Source organism: Hetaerina americana, unplaced genomic scaffold (genome assembly GCF_022747635.1).
Source record: "Hetaerina americana unplaced genomic scaffold, ioHetAmer1.1.p SCAF_60, whole genome shotgun sequence".
Taxonomy (NCBI): Eukaryota; Metazoa; Arthropoda; class Insecta; order Odonata; family Calopterygidae; genus Hetaerina; species Hetaerina americana.
The window spans coordinates 1,402,297-1,420,322 of NW_027287206.1; the positions used below are offsets into that span (position 1 = coordinate 1,402,297).

The 18,026-nt window shown below is 37.9% G+C and overlaps 1 protein-coding gene across 3 annotated transcripts in view; it reads left to right on the top strand.

Moving 5' to 3' along the window:
- The window catches only part of aPKC (protein kinase C iota type), a 76,058-nt gene that overhangs the window by 41,940 nt on the left and 16,092 nt on the right, over positions 1–18,026 (top strand). For all 3 annotated transcript variants that reach the window (XM_071594417.1, XM_071594419.1, XM_071594418.1), the window contains 3 exons: positions 11,075–11,170; positions 13,784–13,956; positions 15,545–15,779. In XM_071594417.1, the coding sequence (XP_071450518.1) occupies positions 11,075–11,170; positions 13,784–13,956; positions 15,545–15,779 (504 nt within the window). The remainder of the gene's footprint in view (positions 1–11,074; positions 11,171–13,783; positions 13,957–15,544; positions 15,780–18,026) is intronic.

The window sequence follows — 18,026 nt, forward strand, 5'->3', positions numbered from 1 at the left end:
GCATCTACATCTCAAAAGCCCCCAATTTATGCTTATCCTCCTGCCACAAAGACCAGGTTTGCTAAATTGTACAGAAATACATTCCATTTTAGATTTACTAGTCTTTTATTTATGTCTTTACATGAGGTACCTGTCATCAATTCCAACCTCATAGTAAAAGCTTCTTTACCTAATGCAATTATTTTTTAATATCCTTATTTCTTTGACCTTATTCTTCAAAGAACTTCCTACCTATTAAGGTGAATGATTCTACCTATTCCATTTTAAGTCCCCCAACTTAAATGTTTATCTTAGCTTTCCTACTAACTGGGAGTCTCATTACCGGTTTCTTATGATTACTTCTCATCCCATACATATCAAACTGATTCCGCAATGCACCAAGCAATGATTGTAACCCTTCGGCTGACTACCAATTTAATACATGATCATCTACAAATCTAACTGATTTGAAGAGTTACCCACTTACTTTTAATCCTACCTCCATCCCTTTCATTCAACATCTCCCTTATCATTTCCCCTACATATTTATTGAAAAGAACAGGTGATAATGGGTGTCACTGTTTTATTCCCTGCCTAGAACTGCCCATCCTGCCTCCCCATTTGCTGTTATGCTGCTGCACCTGTGCCATATGAAACATATACAAGTTCTGCATAAGTAATCTATCTCTTGTATCTACTCCTACCCACTGCAAAATGTTCATTTTATTTGTCCAGTATCCTCTGTCAGAGGTCCATCTCAGAATCAATGAAGCATCAAAATACATCCTGTATGCTATGTTCCTTTGTGCTAGTGACCTCATTATTTAAATGGTCCTCAATGCATACCCCTCCTCTTTCTAAATCCAAACTAATCGCCTCCTAAGTATGCATTTGCTCTCTTGTATGTGCCTCATTTTGTCGATGGCCCTAAGTAACACCTTCGCCACATGAGTAATCAAACATATAGCTTTTGAGTCCTCATATACTGCTGCTTTTCCTTCTTTTGAGATGATATCAATGCTGATCCATGTCTTCCAGGAAGTAAACCATAACTACCTTTGTTGTATTCTCTTTCTATATCTAATTTGGCTGGCCTAATATCTGTACAGATCCTATATGCATTTATTCTCACTTGAATATTTCCTTGTTCATTTAATAACTTTTGCTATTTTGTCTCCCCATTGGCTTGTCATCAGTATTTCAATCATAAGATATGGTTCCTACAGTTTCCCTTCTTCTCTGTTCATTCATTGTTAATGCCCTCACCCCATGTCAGCCCTTCTGTTTTACGTTTTACGATTTTTCAGAACTCTATACTGATATATCAGTCTACTAGGTGACCATTGTTAGGAGTGAGAATCTGAAAGTGGGGAGACAACAGGAGCAAAGCACTGCCTGCTCAAGTGCATTCTCTACTTCTCTTTCTGACATCTTTATCTTCTCATGGTAACTTCCCATGAGCATCTCGGATGCTGCAGGCTTTCATTTTTTTTCTTCAAATTGTCTCTTCATCAGACCAGGAGCGGTTTAGCAATTTCCCTTCTTCGTGATGTCATTGATTTCTTTGCAGCTGGTTTTCATCAACTCTTCCTTGGCCTTCTTGCACTCTCGCATGACTCCGTTCCTCAGGTTTTTGTCTAGAGTTTCCTCTGTCTTGTTTTTTTGGATTCTTGCATTTTCTTCTTGACTCTATGAGTTTTCTTATTTCAGCTGTTATTCATGGTCGTCTAGATTTTAATACCTTGCTCACTAGTTGCTCATCTGCTACTATGGTTATTCTATTCTTTATTTCCTTCCACTTTCCTCCCCTGCTAGGCTCATTTATGCTACTTTTCTGTCAATGGTGGTGGTGAACTTTCTCTTGATTGCTTTTCCTTCAGTATCTCAACTATCTTTCCAATCATCCCTTGTGTAATCCATGTCATTCATGCCCTTTTCCTATTTACTATTCCTATTCCTATATATGTGCTTTTTGGTTTTGATGTCCATTTTTAATATATTCCTGTCTTTCTTCTTCTGTACCTGTCTGACTGCACTCAATTTTTCTGCAGTCTACAGGAGGGTTATTCCCCAATGATGGCACCTGTTGCTATTGGTTTGGTAATGTCATAAAGCCATTGGCTACATGAAATGGTATCAGCAGCTATTCTGTAAAAGTTGCGGTTGCTGTTTCTTCATGCTATATGTGTGTTGGACCACTGAGGCCATGGTGTAATGGCACTGCCAAAATACCATTGACAAATGCGTTGCTCTGTGGTCATATTTTGTCTTTATTTTTGTTTAGCATGTACTTTAAACATGAAAATGCATGAGAATTCAGGGAATTGATGCAGTACATTTTTATTGTCTTGATACTGGGTATAAAAAAATGAGTTCAAGTAATTCAAAAGAGAAGGATAGAGGATTAGTAAAAGCTTTTTTAGGTTTGTGGCTGAGATTTTGTCCACTATTTTTAAAATTCTAAATACTGCTACGCTTTTATTTATATATATGTATGTGCCTACATTAGGAATTTGAGTTATACCTTAGATATCATGTATCCACAACTTCTAACTCATAAATGTACCAAGTTTATAAAGACATTCATTCCATGGCACATAATAATATGCAGCATTATCACTGCATATGATTATTATTTGACAAATGGAGGGAACTTAGATTTTAATATTTGATGAAATACTGCTCTTTCCATTCTCAGTTCATTTTATATTTTGTGGAATGGAATTTGAACTTCCGTATTGCTGGGTAAATTTAAAAAAATAGGATTTTGTTCACACTAAAATATTTGGATGAAGATAGCCACCCATGAGGTGTTGGACAGTATTCTGCACTGGTAAGCCGGGCATCAGTATTTAAAAACATGTTGAAAATGACAGTAAGTTTGCCCTAAGTTGCAATTATTTTTATATACTGCCCTGTTAAAGTCTAATGTCTTTAATGCCTTGTGACATGAGTTATAATACTTAACAAATTTGGTGCTGAAGAGTTCCTGTTTCATAATTTCATATCAGACTGCATTATCTACCATAATCTATTCATGATATAGAAATGGTAATTGCAAAATACTAGGTAAATGCAGTGTACTATTTTTATAGTGAACCCATGAATATCGATAGAGCTTTCTTTATTCATTCAGTGAACAAAAATAATCCAAACTTGCTGTTTTTCAATTGCTTAGAACTAATTTCAACCAGTGCTATTGATCGTAAGAAAAAAATTTTCTTTTGTCAATTTTCCATCAACTTCACTAGTCATGCATAAGGTGTTAACTTCACTCTCCTTGAAAGCTTCCATGGCATTAGAAATAGTTTGTCAATGCTGATGCCAGGCCCTTTTACAAAATAACTCCAATGCCATTTTCAGATGCCTTTCAAAGAATTGTATTGGGCGATTTAGAGTGACAGGTTTACCCTTTTGTTGGTATTCCTTTTGTTTCATTCCAGTGAATGCTTCTACATTCCATTTCCTTATTCATCTTCCCTGTTTTATCCTTTTGAATCTGATGTTATATTTGGTTATTACTAAATTATCATCTGAATCTGCATCTATTCCCAGGAAACTGTGAGAATTAATCATGCTGTTCTTAAATCTCTGCTTACCCCTAATGTAGTCTAATAGATATCTCTCTGAACCACAAGACATTTTGCATGTATGTCTGTGCCAGTTGTGGTGTTTTAAAAAGTGTTCTGTATGATTCAATCCTGTCTCCTGCAGAGCGCTATTGCTTTCTCCATATAGTGTCATCCTTGTCCCTGGACCATAGTCCCCTACATCACTACTGTCTTCCCCTTGTCCAAAGTCATATTCCAATCTCCCATCACAGTCCAATATTCCCTTCCAGGAACGTCTAAATTATTGCCTCGATTGTATCAAAGTAGCCATTGCAGGTATCCTCTGTTGTACCTGTATTGCATTGATCGTATGCCCCACCAACCTCTTCCTTAGTGTGATTGATTATTGGCTTGTAAACTTGAATGATGACTAAGTTCATTGGATGAGCTTTTATTCTATTATTAATATGCTTTCACTCACCTGCTCTGTGTTTGCCATGCTTCTTCCTGCCACCTCTTTAAATCCTGTTGCCACTCCTCAATGTTTCCCCTTCTCTGCTATAAAAATCACTCCAATAACCACCACCACTCTTCCATCTCAGCTCGGATAGCCCTAAAATTTCTAAATTTCCTCTCTCCATGTCTCGCTTTGTGTTTTCTAATTGCCATGTCCTCACTTTTGTCTTAACATTCCACACCCTATTCTAACTGAACTCGGTCCTCTTCTGTGTCTTCTGTTGTCTTCTGTGTTTCCGCTGCCGATTTTGCTATGCTAGGATTTCATGCGACTGAACCACGGAAGCCTTGCCTCTCCTGCTACTGGGCACAACATACAGCCTTGTGGGCCCTGTCCCATAGTTGCCAGGACTCATTTTCATGCTTTTGTTCATCATTTCTTGGGATAAATGAGGTACTTTCCTCTTTCCTTCCTCAGTAGTGTTTTTAGTGTGACACCATGACTCAATGGCTGCCCCACTGGGGTCAGATGCCTTTGCAGCTGCCTCACTGAAGTTCAGATGCTGTGTGGACTACGTTTGGCTCCTACACTTCGACCTATATGGAATGGGTGACCCTATCAGGAGCAATTATCATTGCTCTTGCCAGTGCAGCTCTATGGATCATCGGAACACAAGTCCGTACACCTCATCAAGGTTGTAGTCAGTGCAGAGGGGAAAATGGCCACAATGGGCTTGTGATAACCAAAGGGTGAAATATAGAGGTTAGATGTTATTTTGTAGACATATCTTGAGATGACAGCACCAATGACTGGGCAATATCTCACTGTTCCCTCTTATGGAATTACATCTAAAATTCATTTTTCTTCTAAATAAGAAAAATGGTTTTGGATTGTCAGAGGCAGAACCAACATTGACATCACCACTAATGATGAGAGGAACTTCATGAAATTGTTCACCTATTATGTATATGTGAACCCTCAGGGGTGTATGCAAGAAGGACCTGATGGATGAAATGTATGTTATCGTTTAATTCCTGATTAGGCAAAATATGCACGTAAACTAATATAAAAGAAGGAAGGAGGGATTTCATTGAACTAAATGTGGTATTTAAGGGGTAGTAGTAGTGGTACAAGACGTCTCTAGGTCAGTTGTAATCTGAGTCCCAAAAAAATGCGAAGCAGCTGTATGCAAGGAGTATAGGGCAATGAATTTAATTTTGCAAGTAGCAAAGATAAGAATCATCAAATGTAGGTTACCAAATAGTGAGAAGTGCAACCCTTGTGAAGATCAGCTTACATGGAAAATGGTTGAGGAATGCATGTTGCTATTTGACTGATGAGAGTATTAGTAGAATGGAAAATCAAATGAATCAGGATTTCTTTGTGTATATAATGGATTTTGAGAAGCTGTTCAACCCTGTAGAATGGGTAAAGTTAATGTACGATAGATATTTCAGAATATGGGTCTACACAAGAGGGATAGGTGACTTGTTTGAAATTTGTGCATCAGATGGCTCAGGTAAGGGTAGCTGAGAGGGAGGTTGAAGATGTGTAGGGAATGGCAAAGGGAAGGGAGGCAGGGTGTCCCGTAATCACTTGAGGAGATGTTGAGGGTTGCATAGGAAAGACTTGAGCTGGAAATAACAGTGGCCTTTGAGACCATTTAGTCAGGTTTGCAGGTGATCAAGCAACAGTAAGTCAAACAGCCCAGGGATTGCAGTTACTATTGAGTGCTCTACAGGAATAATGTGAGAGGTAAGGGATGAGAATTATCCGCAAGAATATAAAAGTAATGATGTTCTCGAGAACCAGGAAAGTTACATTAAACATTGTTGGAGGGTGTAAACTAGGTCAGGTGGATCATTTTGTGGTCTCAGGCAGCATTTTCCAGGAAAAGCAGCAAATAAGTGGGTGCATCAGCAAACCAGACCTTTGCAAAATTAAAGTTGATAATGGGTTCAATGAGTACCGTATTTTCCGGCCCATCAAATGCATGTTTTTTACTCTAAAATCAGCCTACATCTTATGGGCCAAAGGTATATGTACGTGTATAACTTTAACCTATGGAACATGAGCCAGAAAAATATTAATATCAATTAATTTTCCTTACATCAGGCATAGGCAGGGGATGTCATTATTAAAAATTTTGAATGTGAGTGTTCTAAAGGCATAGAAAATGTTTGTCTTTAATATAAATTTTGATATTATGAAAATAATAATGAAAACTAAGTGTCGCATAAAAATTTACAATTAAAGTAACCTCATGGATATAAAGTGAGAAGATTGCCGCACAGAATTGCATTTATACTTGAAGTCTTGAATTAGGGTGCAGAATATGGAAACAGGGCAGGTGTAAGGTGTTTTGGCCCACCTCTGACTGAGAGAATGAAACAAAAATGGAGGAAGCTGAAGGTTGATTTAGTGAATGCAGATATGAGTAGAAACCTTAACATTCATGTGCTCCTAAATTCAAAAGCTCAAGGAGCATTTTAAGAACTGGATAATATAATTACAAGAAGAATGGGATCACTGTTTCAACAAATATGATTTTGATTGAAGTGAAAAAATTAGCAATAAGTATGTCTGTTGCTGATTGTTCTTGGACAGCCTTATGGTGCAAAGGAATTACGAAGAGAGATGGTCCTTGCCTGCATACCAGAACTACATTAGCACAATAACTGCCATTTGAATATAAATGGGGATCGAGATGGTGTGGTGGCTAGCACACTGGCTTCTCACCCAGAGTGCCCTGGTTTGAATGCTGGAGATGGCCAATCTTTTTCAGTAGCATCCAGATCCCGACTTGAGGTGCATGTGGAGAGCACTTGGATTAAGTATGTCGTCTGTCAGATGGGACGTTACATTGTGTGTGACTCCTTGGCACCTTTCATTAAGAGTTGGCTAATGCCGACGCCGGATTTCTCTCCACCCTTTGTCCTTTTCCATCCATCCCTTATGGCGCTAATGACCTCAGCTGTTTATTACCTCCCCTAAAACTGCTACTTGAATATACTTATAAAAGAAAGTTTTTGAGGCACCAACTCATGATGGCACATCAGTGGTAAGAATGACCATTATTTGCTAGTGATTGTGATTGGTTGAAAAAGTCCTGGTAGAAAGCTCAAAGTGAGACTATCTTAAAATCTTTTTCACAATATGGAATAAGCATTGTACTTGCTGGAAGCAAAGATAATATTGTCTACAAGGAAAGTGACAACCGAAGAGTAAATAACTGCAGAAATGGTTTAGCAGGAGTGATGATGAATAAACGCTGATATATATGTAGCTGCTTATTTTTAAATGTAATAATTCCAGGTCCTTTGTGTCAAATGTTAACATCTGACTCAAAGGACCTGGAATGCATCTGCTCTGATCCTTTTCTGTTGGATCTAAGGGTTTTTCATTAATGCTAACCTGAAAAATCATAGTGCTTCTTATGGGCCAGGAAATTTGGTAAAAATGTGAGAAAAAGATTATTAAACACTTGGATAATAATGGAGTGTAGTGTATTATCGATGAAAGACCTGTTCTCTGAGGCAAGAGGATGAGCATATTTTAGAGGCTTCTGAGATGTGGGTATGGTGGAAGAGAATGGAGAAAATAAGTCAAACAGAGAGGAAGGCAATTGCAGAGATTTTCAATAAGGTGAATGAAGAAAGGAAGTTGTAGGAAGAAATATGAAAAAGCCTTTCATTTTGGATAGAGGAATATTGGATGGGATGGGGATTCGGAAGACTGTAATAGAAGGGAGAATATTGGATAAGCAGATTAGAGGATGGAGGAAGAAGTGGGCATTTTAGACAGCATGATGGCATGTAAAAGTTATGAAGAAATGAAGAAAGGGATAATTTAGGGCTAAGAAAGAGGAAGTTCTCACTATACCTGGGAGTGAATTGTGCTAGGGACCACGGAAACCTACATTTAGTATGTAGGTGAAATACCTTGAGTGGAGAAGTGGAAATCGTAGGTTGGTTTTGATAAGTGGTAATACCTCCTGTTTTGTTGGTCTTTTGCATTGAATCACACTGAAAATCTTAGTATCAACGAATTTATTGTCTTTGAGCAAAGTTTCCATGAAAAGCAGGAAATTAGAATTTTTAGCAATTTAGGTATCCAAATCGATTGCATGCACATGAAGACTTCATGAAGTTCTGATAGTCTGTGAAACTCTTCTTCTAAAGGCAGCAAGTTATTATTTATGCTGCTGCCATGATTAAGTCATGAATCATCACAGCATATGATTCCAATGAAGAGTATCTGTGGACTTGTCACTCTTGACAATGCAACATGTAATAGTGGTTGTTTTTTCTGCTGTCAATGTAAACAATTCCATCAAAAGTAGAACATTGTGATTTATAAATAGTCATTGCAGATGCAGCCTTAAGCGAAATATGATTGCTCTCAGTAATAATCTTATATTATTATTGAAAGAAAATTTTGCTGATCTGCAGGGTGTGGGTGTTGAACAGTCACATGTGTTATACTCAGTAACATAATTAGCCCAGTTTCATCATGCTTGTGAACCTCTCTTCCCCTTCCTCACCAGTCTCCCCAACCACCTCTGCCATTTAATGCTTCTGCTATATTCCCTTCTCTTTATTGCTCCCTCAGCATTTTTTAGTTTACTCCCTTATGGTGAGAGCTTTGCAGTGTAATAGTGATAAAGAAGTTTTGAATTCAAAAGTCTGATAAAAATTTATTTCTTGTTAATATATTCATGCACAAAATTTTTTTGTTATTCATGTTGCAGACAAGTAGTATTTTTGTGCTCCCCTTTTCTTTGCCCTGTTACTATATATTTTGATTTGAAGTTTCATTATGTTTCTCTTAATTTTCAACTGAAAATATCTGTTGATTCGATGGCACACAAATGAAAAACTCTCAAGATAAAATCCCCCAACCACATGTAGACCTTGCTTCAAACGTCCGCTTGTGATGGGAGTGGACTGAAAAGGATATGGTTTTACTGGAAATAAAACTTGGTTGCAATCTCATCTACAATTTAGATTCCCTGCTGTCGAGTGTGTTCAGAGTTTCTGAGAGACACAGACCCCTGGCCTCTTTAATTCCATGAGAAATGGCAATGCTTGGTTGCTATTTCTGTAGTTAAAGTTTGCTGAAAGCTCCTGAATGAAACAACTCTTCCTTTTGGCAGCATGTTTGCTCAAAGAGCTCCAAAATCTAGTGGTCAAGTGGCAAGATATTGGGAAATAATAATAAATGAGAAGTTGTGTCAAAAAAATGAAATTTTACTAACACAATCTGCAACCATATTCAGAACTAATTGACTGCTGCTAAAGCCTAACTTTTTGGTCCAAATTCAGTGTAATTATGTAAAATTTTATGCTTTTAGATCATAATTTGAAATAGTTAGACATAGGCTTGTTGTTTTGAAATGTCTAATTGTATAGTATGATGGGTGAGAGGATTTAACTAGTTTGTATGTTATTAAAGTTTATTTTTTTAACGTGTATGAGGTAGGTCTGAAAGATATCCGACCTTTTGCTGGGAAAAATTTATTATTTGTATGATGAGATTAAGTCCCCAATCCCCTTCAAAGTAGGCCAAATCCTTGCACTTCCATGCACTAAGCATAACTGACGGTAATCTGCCATCCAAATTTCTGGTATTTGTATTATAAACTGCATCACAAAGTCGGTGGAGAACTTGTTGAGAGTACTCTTTTGTCACATTTTGTCCTTCCAGGGCATATTCATGATGTGTAATTCCACAGATATCAAAGAACACAGCATCACCTTGATTTTGTTTCACACCTCTCTCGCTTTGGAGACTTAGGGGACTTCCAATGTAATGACTGCGCTTTATTTCCAAGTCATACCCATACAGCCATGACTCATCTCCAGTGATCACAGCATTCAGAAACTCAGGGTCAGTATTGGAAGTGTCCAGCGGGTCCTGTGCAACCTCAAGAGGGAATTCTTCCTGTTCTACTGACAGCTGCTTGGACACAAACTTTGCAGCCACTCATGTTCAAATCTTCACACAAAATTATATGTGCAGAATCTTTACCTATCCCTAACCTCTTTGGCAATCTCTCGTATGGTCAAACAACCATCTCCCATCCCCAGATCTCACCCTCTCAACAGCAGCTGCAATCAAAGCATTTTGAGGCCTCCGTGATCACTCTCTCCCAATGTGTGACAATCTTTGAGTCAGTTGAACCATTCCTCAATTTGTGCTAAACCCCCATCATAGCACCTCCAAACACCTGCTGAATCTTAGAAATTGTTTCACTTTGAGAATCACCAAACTTTGACAAATTTTGATGCAGTATCTTTGCTCAACTAGCTCAGTCAACTTGAGTGAGAAATGGAAAAGCAATTAACACATATGATGGATGGCACCTCACTTGGCGCGGCCAACAGGCAGGGACTGGCTCACTTTAAGGTGGAGAGAACATTCAAGGATGCGCATTAAGATGTCCACTTCAACTGTGCACCATGGCACCACCCTAGCATCACTACTTTGTCCTGGAAAATTCAAGGTCTGATATTTTTCCAAAAGGCCTCTTATAGACATCAAAAGCTTTGTTCATAAATTTTTTGCTGGTTTGGTTATCCAGATCACACACCTTTTGTTTCACATCACATCTGCACTTGCGTGACTACTCTGATGTGGTTTTGCATGTGTTTTGGTATGATATCTAATTGCCTCTCACACAAAAGGCTCCCTCTTCTACATATTTCATATTTCTGTCAAAATTACTTACATTTGTAAAACTTCAACCTGAATACATTTATGATATATTCTGAAAAATTTCAGCAATCTGTAGGTGCCATTAATACAACTTTCTGACACCCAACTATCCGTAGTTTAAAAAAAATGATTGTGACTGACCTCTAATATGCATGTGTGTATTGGTAGCTCAAAAGTATTAAAACACAAATTTAATTAAATGTTGGTGAAGGCATCATTCGTAAATAAGATTAATCCTCTACCATCTGATAATAAATAATGTACTTCATTAGTTTGAAATTTTATATTGGGAGATAACATTGGTCAAGGCTTGCCTCTATTTTAAAATCAATGTTTTCTGTAAAATTTTGAATTGCTCATGTCCTCTTAGCACCAGCCACAGAAACTACATCTGTTATCTCCAAAGACCTCCCAGAAGTGTCAGATGTGGGGGATGACTCAGTGCCAGTGGAAGACCCTTCAGAAGGTTAGTTTTTGAATGCTTTTGTAAATTTAAATTATACCTTAGTGCTTCTGAAGTTGCAATGCATTTGAGTCATTCATTGGGTTCTAAATTCGTGAATTAACTGCAGCCCACAACCTAATGCTATCCATTGCCATTTTTCTTTGGCTTCTATATGATCTGAGAGTTTCTTCTTACATGTATCCCTTTACGTTTGGGCCTTATCTCTGCTTTAAATGACTTTTTTGGTCAGAAATTTCTCACATTTATGGTTATTAGCAAATTGATGATAAAATTCACAATTGAAGTTCATAGATTTGTTTTGAAACTCGCCATGGATTGCATTAATTGATTATCATAGTTTGTGAACATTTAATTTACCAATTTTCAATTTATTTCCTTATGCATCAGTATAGATTAACTATCATTGAAAATTACAGAGGGATTTTTCTTGTCTTCAACATATACTGATGCCTAGGATTTTAGCAAGTGTTAGGCTGGTAAGTGTGTTTCCATTCATACTTGAACCAAACTCTGCTTAAATACAGTGGAACCTCGTAAAATGGGCATAATTTATACAGCATATAATAATTCGTGCTTCGATCTTTCTCATAATGCAAAACACTCTAAAAGCAACTTTTTGTGTATTAACTAATGTAATATATGACAATTCATTCCATGCTGAAAAAATTATGTATAGGGTTTATTCAAAGAAAAGTATATACACATTGTTTAGGATGGTGGATCATGCTTATATTTTCTTCTATTGCCAAATGAAGCAACCCAGGAATGCAGACTTGATTTGTAAAAGCAAAAATGAATTTAAATAAATAGTTAATTATTTATGATGTATACCTAATTCCTTTTTACTAGAAAGCTGTCTAGAGACGTTTATTTTTGCTGATGGCTTAACAATTTGTGAAAATGCAACTCTTTTACTACTTAAAATGGTAATGGCCCGAGTTATCTTTGTGAGGAAGTCTCATCAAATCATTTGCCTTAAAATCTGTAAAGGTGGACTGAGTTCAAAAGAATTCCATAATCAAATAAGTCACATGCCTTCTTTATAAAAAGGCTCATGGTATTGAAATGACAATCTAAGCCATCCAGAAGTTAGTTACTGTGTATTAAGGGCAAATTCTGCAAAAATAACATTTGATGAAGCCAAATTGAGAGCTTGATGAATTACTGTTTTTTAGAAGAAATGTCTTTACCCTATTAGCTAAGGCAATTTCTAATATTTTTGATAAGACAAAGTTTTTATGTAAGGTGATATTTGTACATTGTGTGAATGATCACCATTTCCGTGTAAATGGATACAAACTTCCATTTTTAGTTTATGAGCAATTGTTCATGTAGACAGAGAGGCATTAACTTCAAATGAGTAATAGAAGATGATTGCAGCTAGGAAAAAGTCACTGGGAACTGAAGTGAGTAGGCTAGGTACATTTATGCATGGCTGAAGGGCAGTTGGAAGATAAAATGCATTTTCTATTGAATTAAAGAAGTGGCCATTAAAAGTGGTGGCTATCACATCAAGTTCAGCACCAGTCTATTGATGTGGAGGATAGGATCAAGTGATTTACTTTTCCGCAAATTTACCAAAGCTATTATAAGTAATGTGTTGAACTGTTTTGGTTAGGTTGTCAAAGGAAAGGATGGAATTTAGCGTTGTATTCCTCGGAAACTTGGTCTGAGAGTGAACAGGATGAGCATAGAATTAGGGTTTTTGAGGTGCGGGTGTGGAGAAGAATAGAAAAAATAAAATGGATAGATAAGGAAGCAAATGCAGTTCTAGGTGTGATGTATGGAGTGTGAGAAGGAGTTGAAAGAGTCAGTGGTGCACTGATTCCTCTGGCACAAGGCCGACTGTAAATGGGTTTGTAAGATGGAATGGAATGAGGTGGGAATGATATTAAGTTAGCAATGTTTTATTGCAGAGTAGATTGTTTTGATTTTTAGCTTTTAATTAGTGCCCTTTCAATAATACTGTGGGAGAAGAGTAATACTGTGAAGAGATTCTTATTGTGGTCCCACTATATGGCTGAACATGACAAATGATTCATTGGTAATGAATTCATAGTAGTCTCATTGAAAAACTAAGAGGAGCAGATTCTGAGTTAAAGTTATTGGATTGAACAACAATGGATTGTGCAATGCTCTTGGTTTCTCATCACTTGTACTCATTTGTGCACACATTGAAATTAATCAGTCATAAGGCTTCCACGATGTGTATCTGATTGATGTTCCATGCTGCCTCCGGGAATTCCCATCATGTGGTTTGGCCTGTTCGATAACAGTTTGGCCCCCCAGTCCCGGAGATATCTTCAGGTGTAAGGCATCTTCGTCTTAATTTGCTCAACAAGCCAACCTACACAATGGAAATTCTTGGAAACAGCATGGAACATGCATTTAATTAAAAACTTAACTATTTGCTGGGGATAGAATGTGCTTAATATAATGACAATTGTGTTTCTATTATGCTAGATTGGTATTTTTCTATGTAATGAGTTACTGAATTACTCATCCCTTGACATATTAAGGCTGCATAAAAAGTGATCATTTTTCATGATGGGAAAGTGATATTTAAACAGTGCATATCTTTGAGTAATACCTTTGTTTTCTACCCCTCCTTAGAGGAAGAAGCTCTGGAACCAGAGGCTCAGCGTCAATATTCGTTAAATGACTTTGATTTAATTAGAGTCATTGGACGTGGGAGCTATGCCAAAGTTCTAATGGTGGAACTCAAAAAGACGCGTAGAATATACGCCATGAAAATTATTAAGAAGGCTATTGTTACTGATGATGAGGTAAGATAATCATATTTTTTAATTAACTGAAGAGGTTTCATACCCTCACTATAATTCCACTGCTTAATTTTTCATTTCTAAAGAATTTCTTTCAATATTATATTTTTTTACTTGCATGTAGTTGTGTTGTACTTAAATTGGATGTATCGCCAAAATGGATGTCACGTTGATCCCTTTTCAATGTAGGACTCTGGACAGCAAAATCCTGTATTGTGCACAGCTTTAAAGTGTTGTTGCACTTTCAGTTGCAATTTTTATGCAAAAAATGTTGATGCAATCATGCACATGAAGGATACGATGGTCTGGTCAAATAAATGCAAAATATTTTTGATAAATTAATGGAAATAAACATAAAAAGGAACTTGGTACATTGTCACACATTTATGCATTAACAGTCATATGACATTCAGGCTCTAACTTAACTTCCCCCTGTTTACTTGTATTTACATTCTAATTTGTTCATAACTGTGCAGTTGTGCTCTGAGTGAGCAGCTTGGAAATCCACACTTGAGTGCCGTGCCTATCTTAAAAGTCATAAAAAGAGAGATTACTAATGTATAGTAATATTTATGGATGGGTCCTTAGTAAAAATATGACAAGGAGGATGTAAGCATAGATTAAAACCTGGTGTTTTAATATAATGCTGCAGTAAATGCATTTTTAAAACAGGATGCAGCATTTATATAGATGCCACATGGAAGTTCATGATATTACCTAATCATTCTGTTTATGGCCCTATGTAGGAGAAATTTTTTCTGCAGAATAGCACACTAAAAAACTATTTTATTGGCATAAACATTTGTTTTTACATATTTATTGGACCAAAAATGTATAGTGCTAAGTTCTCTCAATCCAATAATAATGATTTTGATAAATCAATACCAAAACGTTTAGCTATATTTCAGAATTAAGCTAACTAGAAAATAATATAGCATTCTTAGGACATTTAAAATAGATTTTATAAAAGAATATACAAACCCTGAAATTTTATAACTTTTATTAAAAATACATTCAATATGTAAGTCAGAGGAAATTGATATGTGACAAAATAATACCAAGATCACTTGCCCTATCAACACAAAGTACAATTCATGACCCAATTAGTAATTATGGTAAAGGAGAACCTTCTAATGATGGAATAATATCACCAAGCATTTTTTATGGAAAATAATATTTTATTTGTTGATCTTATCAAAAGTCTTGAAAAGTTAGTGTATGTTTTGTCAACTTGAAAGCCACTTTCAGTAGCTTGTATCACCTGATCATTAAAAGTGAAGTCTCTGGACACGACAGGACTTTTCCAAAGCCCTGCTCTTGAGGAACAGTAGTATTTTTCAGTGTATGGAAATACTGACATTCCATAATACTTACCATGACCTGAGCAGGGCAAACCTCTGTGTAGAAGTTTTTATGGCTTCAAGCATTCAAGAAATTGGGTTCTTGGTTAGTTTGGGCACCAGAATATCTTGTGTATTAAATGTGTGAGTATTAATTCAGGTACATATGTGTAGCTTTGGCCTTAGATATAGTAAAATCATATGATTTTTGTTAATGAAGTGTAAATAATTAAAACCCTTTATCCCTCTAGGATATTGACTGGGTACAGACCGAGAAACATGTATTTGAGACTGCTTCCAATCACCCATTTCTAGTTGGCCTTCATTCTTGTTTCCAAACTCCCAGCCGACTTTTTTTTGTCATAGAGTTTGTTCGTGGAGGTGACCTTATGTTTCACATGCAGAGACAAAGGCGCCTGCCTGAAGAGCATGCTCGATTTTATGCTGCTGAAATATCACTCGCGTTGAACTTTCTGCATGAGAAAGGCAAGTATTATTTCCTTATTTTGATTTTGTTTCAGGTATAGTTGTTCTTGTAATAGAATGTAATGCACTAGTTTGTTGCCATTGATGTGTGAATTGGTAAAAATTGATTAATTATGAATTGAAACATTTGTGATATTATTAATAGCCATCCTAATGTATCCAATGATCAAATGACCAGAGAGCAAAAACAATACACTAATGATGGAAAGGAAACACACTATGCAAATTTCACTTGAATAGGATTTATTCACGACCCGGGTTTCAAACACTTAATGTCATCTTCAGGTGACTATACAGAGTTACATATCCTATATATATGACAAGCAATGGGGGGGGGTAGGGGTTTAGGAGCGGAGGAGAAGGGAAGAGGGAGGGGCGAGAGGGGGGGGAGAGGGAAAAGAGTGTAGAGGGAGGTTTGAGAGAGAAAGGGGTGTTTGGGTTGGGTAAGGAGAGAGAAGGAGGAAAACGGGGGGGGGGGGGGGGGGTTGGGGAAGAAAGGGAGGGAGGGAGGGTTCTGGTAGAGGATGGGAGGGGGGGAAGGTCCACGAGCCGAAAATTCCGCTGTGTCCTGTGAGTCATAGTCGGTCACTGGTGTCGTTGGCTGGGCGTTGACCGGTTGGGCTTGGTGGCTTTTAGGTAACGTCCTCATTACCTGGCTTGGTTTCCAAGGGTCGGCGTTGGAAGGGCCTCCTGCGGGGGAGGCCAGCGTACCGGGAGGAAAAGGGGGGGGGAAGGGGAAATTCCGTCTCCTCCTCATCAGCGTCTTACATTGGGTAGTCCCATGGACTCAAAGGGAATGGAAAAAAATGGGGAGTGGGATGGGAGAATTTGGTCGTTAACCAGTAACGTCTTTCTTCGGGAATGCTGGACGATTTCCAACGCTTCGAGGGCGTCCAGTCTCCTCTCCTTATCTTCGAAGTGCAACATTTCTGGAGCGAAATTGCTATAATGTCCATATTCAAGGAGATGCCTGGCGAACAAAGAATGATCCTTGCCCGCTTCGAAGCACTTCCGGTGTTCATCCGTTCTTATTTCAAGGCTCCGAATAGTCCTCCCGATGTACATGGCTGGGCAGTCGTTACATTTTAACCGATAGACGCCACTCTTTTTCCGGTCGGGTACGTCATCTTTGGCATTGATTAACTGTTTGCCTAGCGTGGATGGAGTAGCGTAGGCGATACGGTATTTGTCCACTGGGATTTTTTTGGCAGCCGCGTACGATATTTTTCCCAGAAAGGTCATTTTGCGCCACTGTTTTGGTTTGTCACTTAACTCAAGGGCGGAAGTTTCCGAAACTGCAAGCTTATGGAGGGCTTTCCTAAGAATTTTTTCTACTAAGTTGGAGGAGTATCCATTCGTGGAAGCGATGCACTTGATCACACGGAGTTCGTGTTCATAGTTGGATTTTGACATGGGGATTCTGATTAGTCTGTTAATGGCTGCATATAGGGCGGCGGTTTTCTGAGAGAATGGGTGGCAGGAGTCAGCCGGGATGATTTCGTCTGTGCTGGTAGGTTTCCGGTAAATGGAGAATTGATGCCTACCGTTGTTGATCTCAATGGTCAAATCTAGGAAATTGATGCGTCTCCCGTTGTCATTGTCCACTGTGAAATTAATTCTTTCATGAAGGGAGTTAAGCAAAATTAGAAATTTATCAATCTGTCTCGTGGTGCCCGTCCAGCAGCAAAGGACGTCATCCACATACCTAAACCAATAGAAAATGTTGCTTAAGAGTTTGTTATCAGAGCTGAAAAGTCTTTCCTCAAAATCGGTCATGAACATTTCCGCCAAAAGGGGGGATAGTGATGATCCCATGGCTAGTCCTTCCGTTTGGTTATAGAACGCGCCATTAAAGCGGAAATAACTTTGGTTGAGGCACAGTTCGGTCAGGGAATGAATAAAGAAGGGAGAAAACGGACTTCGAGTTTTACCCCAGAGTCGTTAACCTGTCATCTCATCAGTTCCCACCAAAAGAATTGGAACTCTTAAACAAAGGTATGAAGTTTGCTCCACATCTACCTCTGACCCAACACGCTGCCAAAAACCTCGCGGTGGACTGTGAAATTGCTTTAAGACTAGAAAACTACGGCACTAAGCAACTGGTGGCAGAATCTCTTAAAAATCACTTCCAATTGCCCCCGAATAATAAGTGCAACACCGAATCCCGCCTAGACACCCTCAGACACCTCAAGGAGTCGATTAAGAGTGAAAACCTTATAATCACTAAAGCCGACAAAGGTAGCTCGC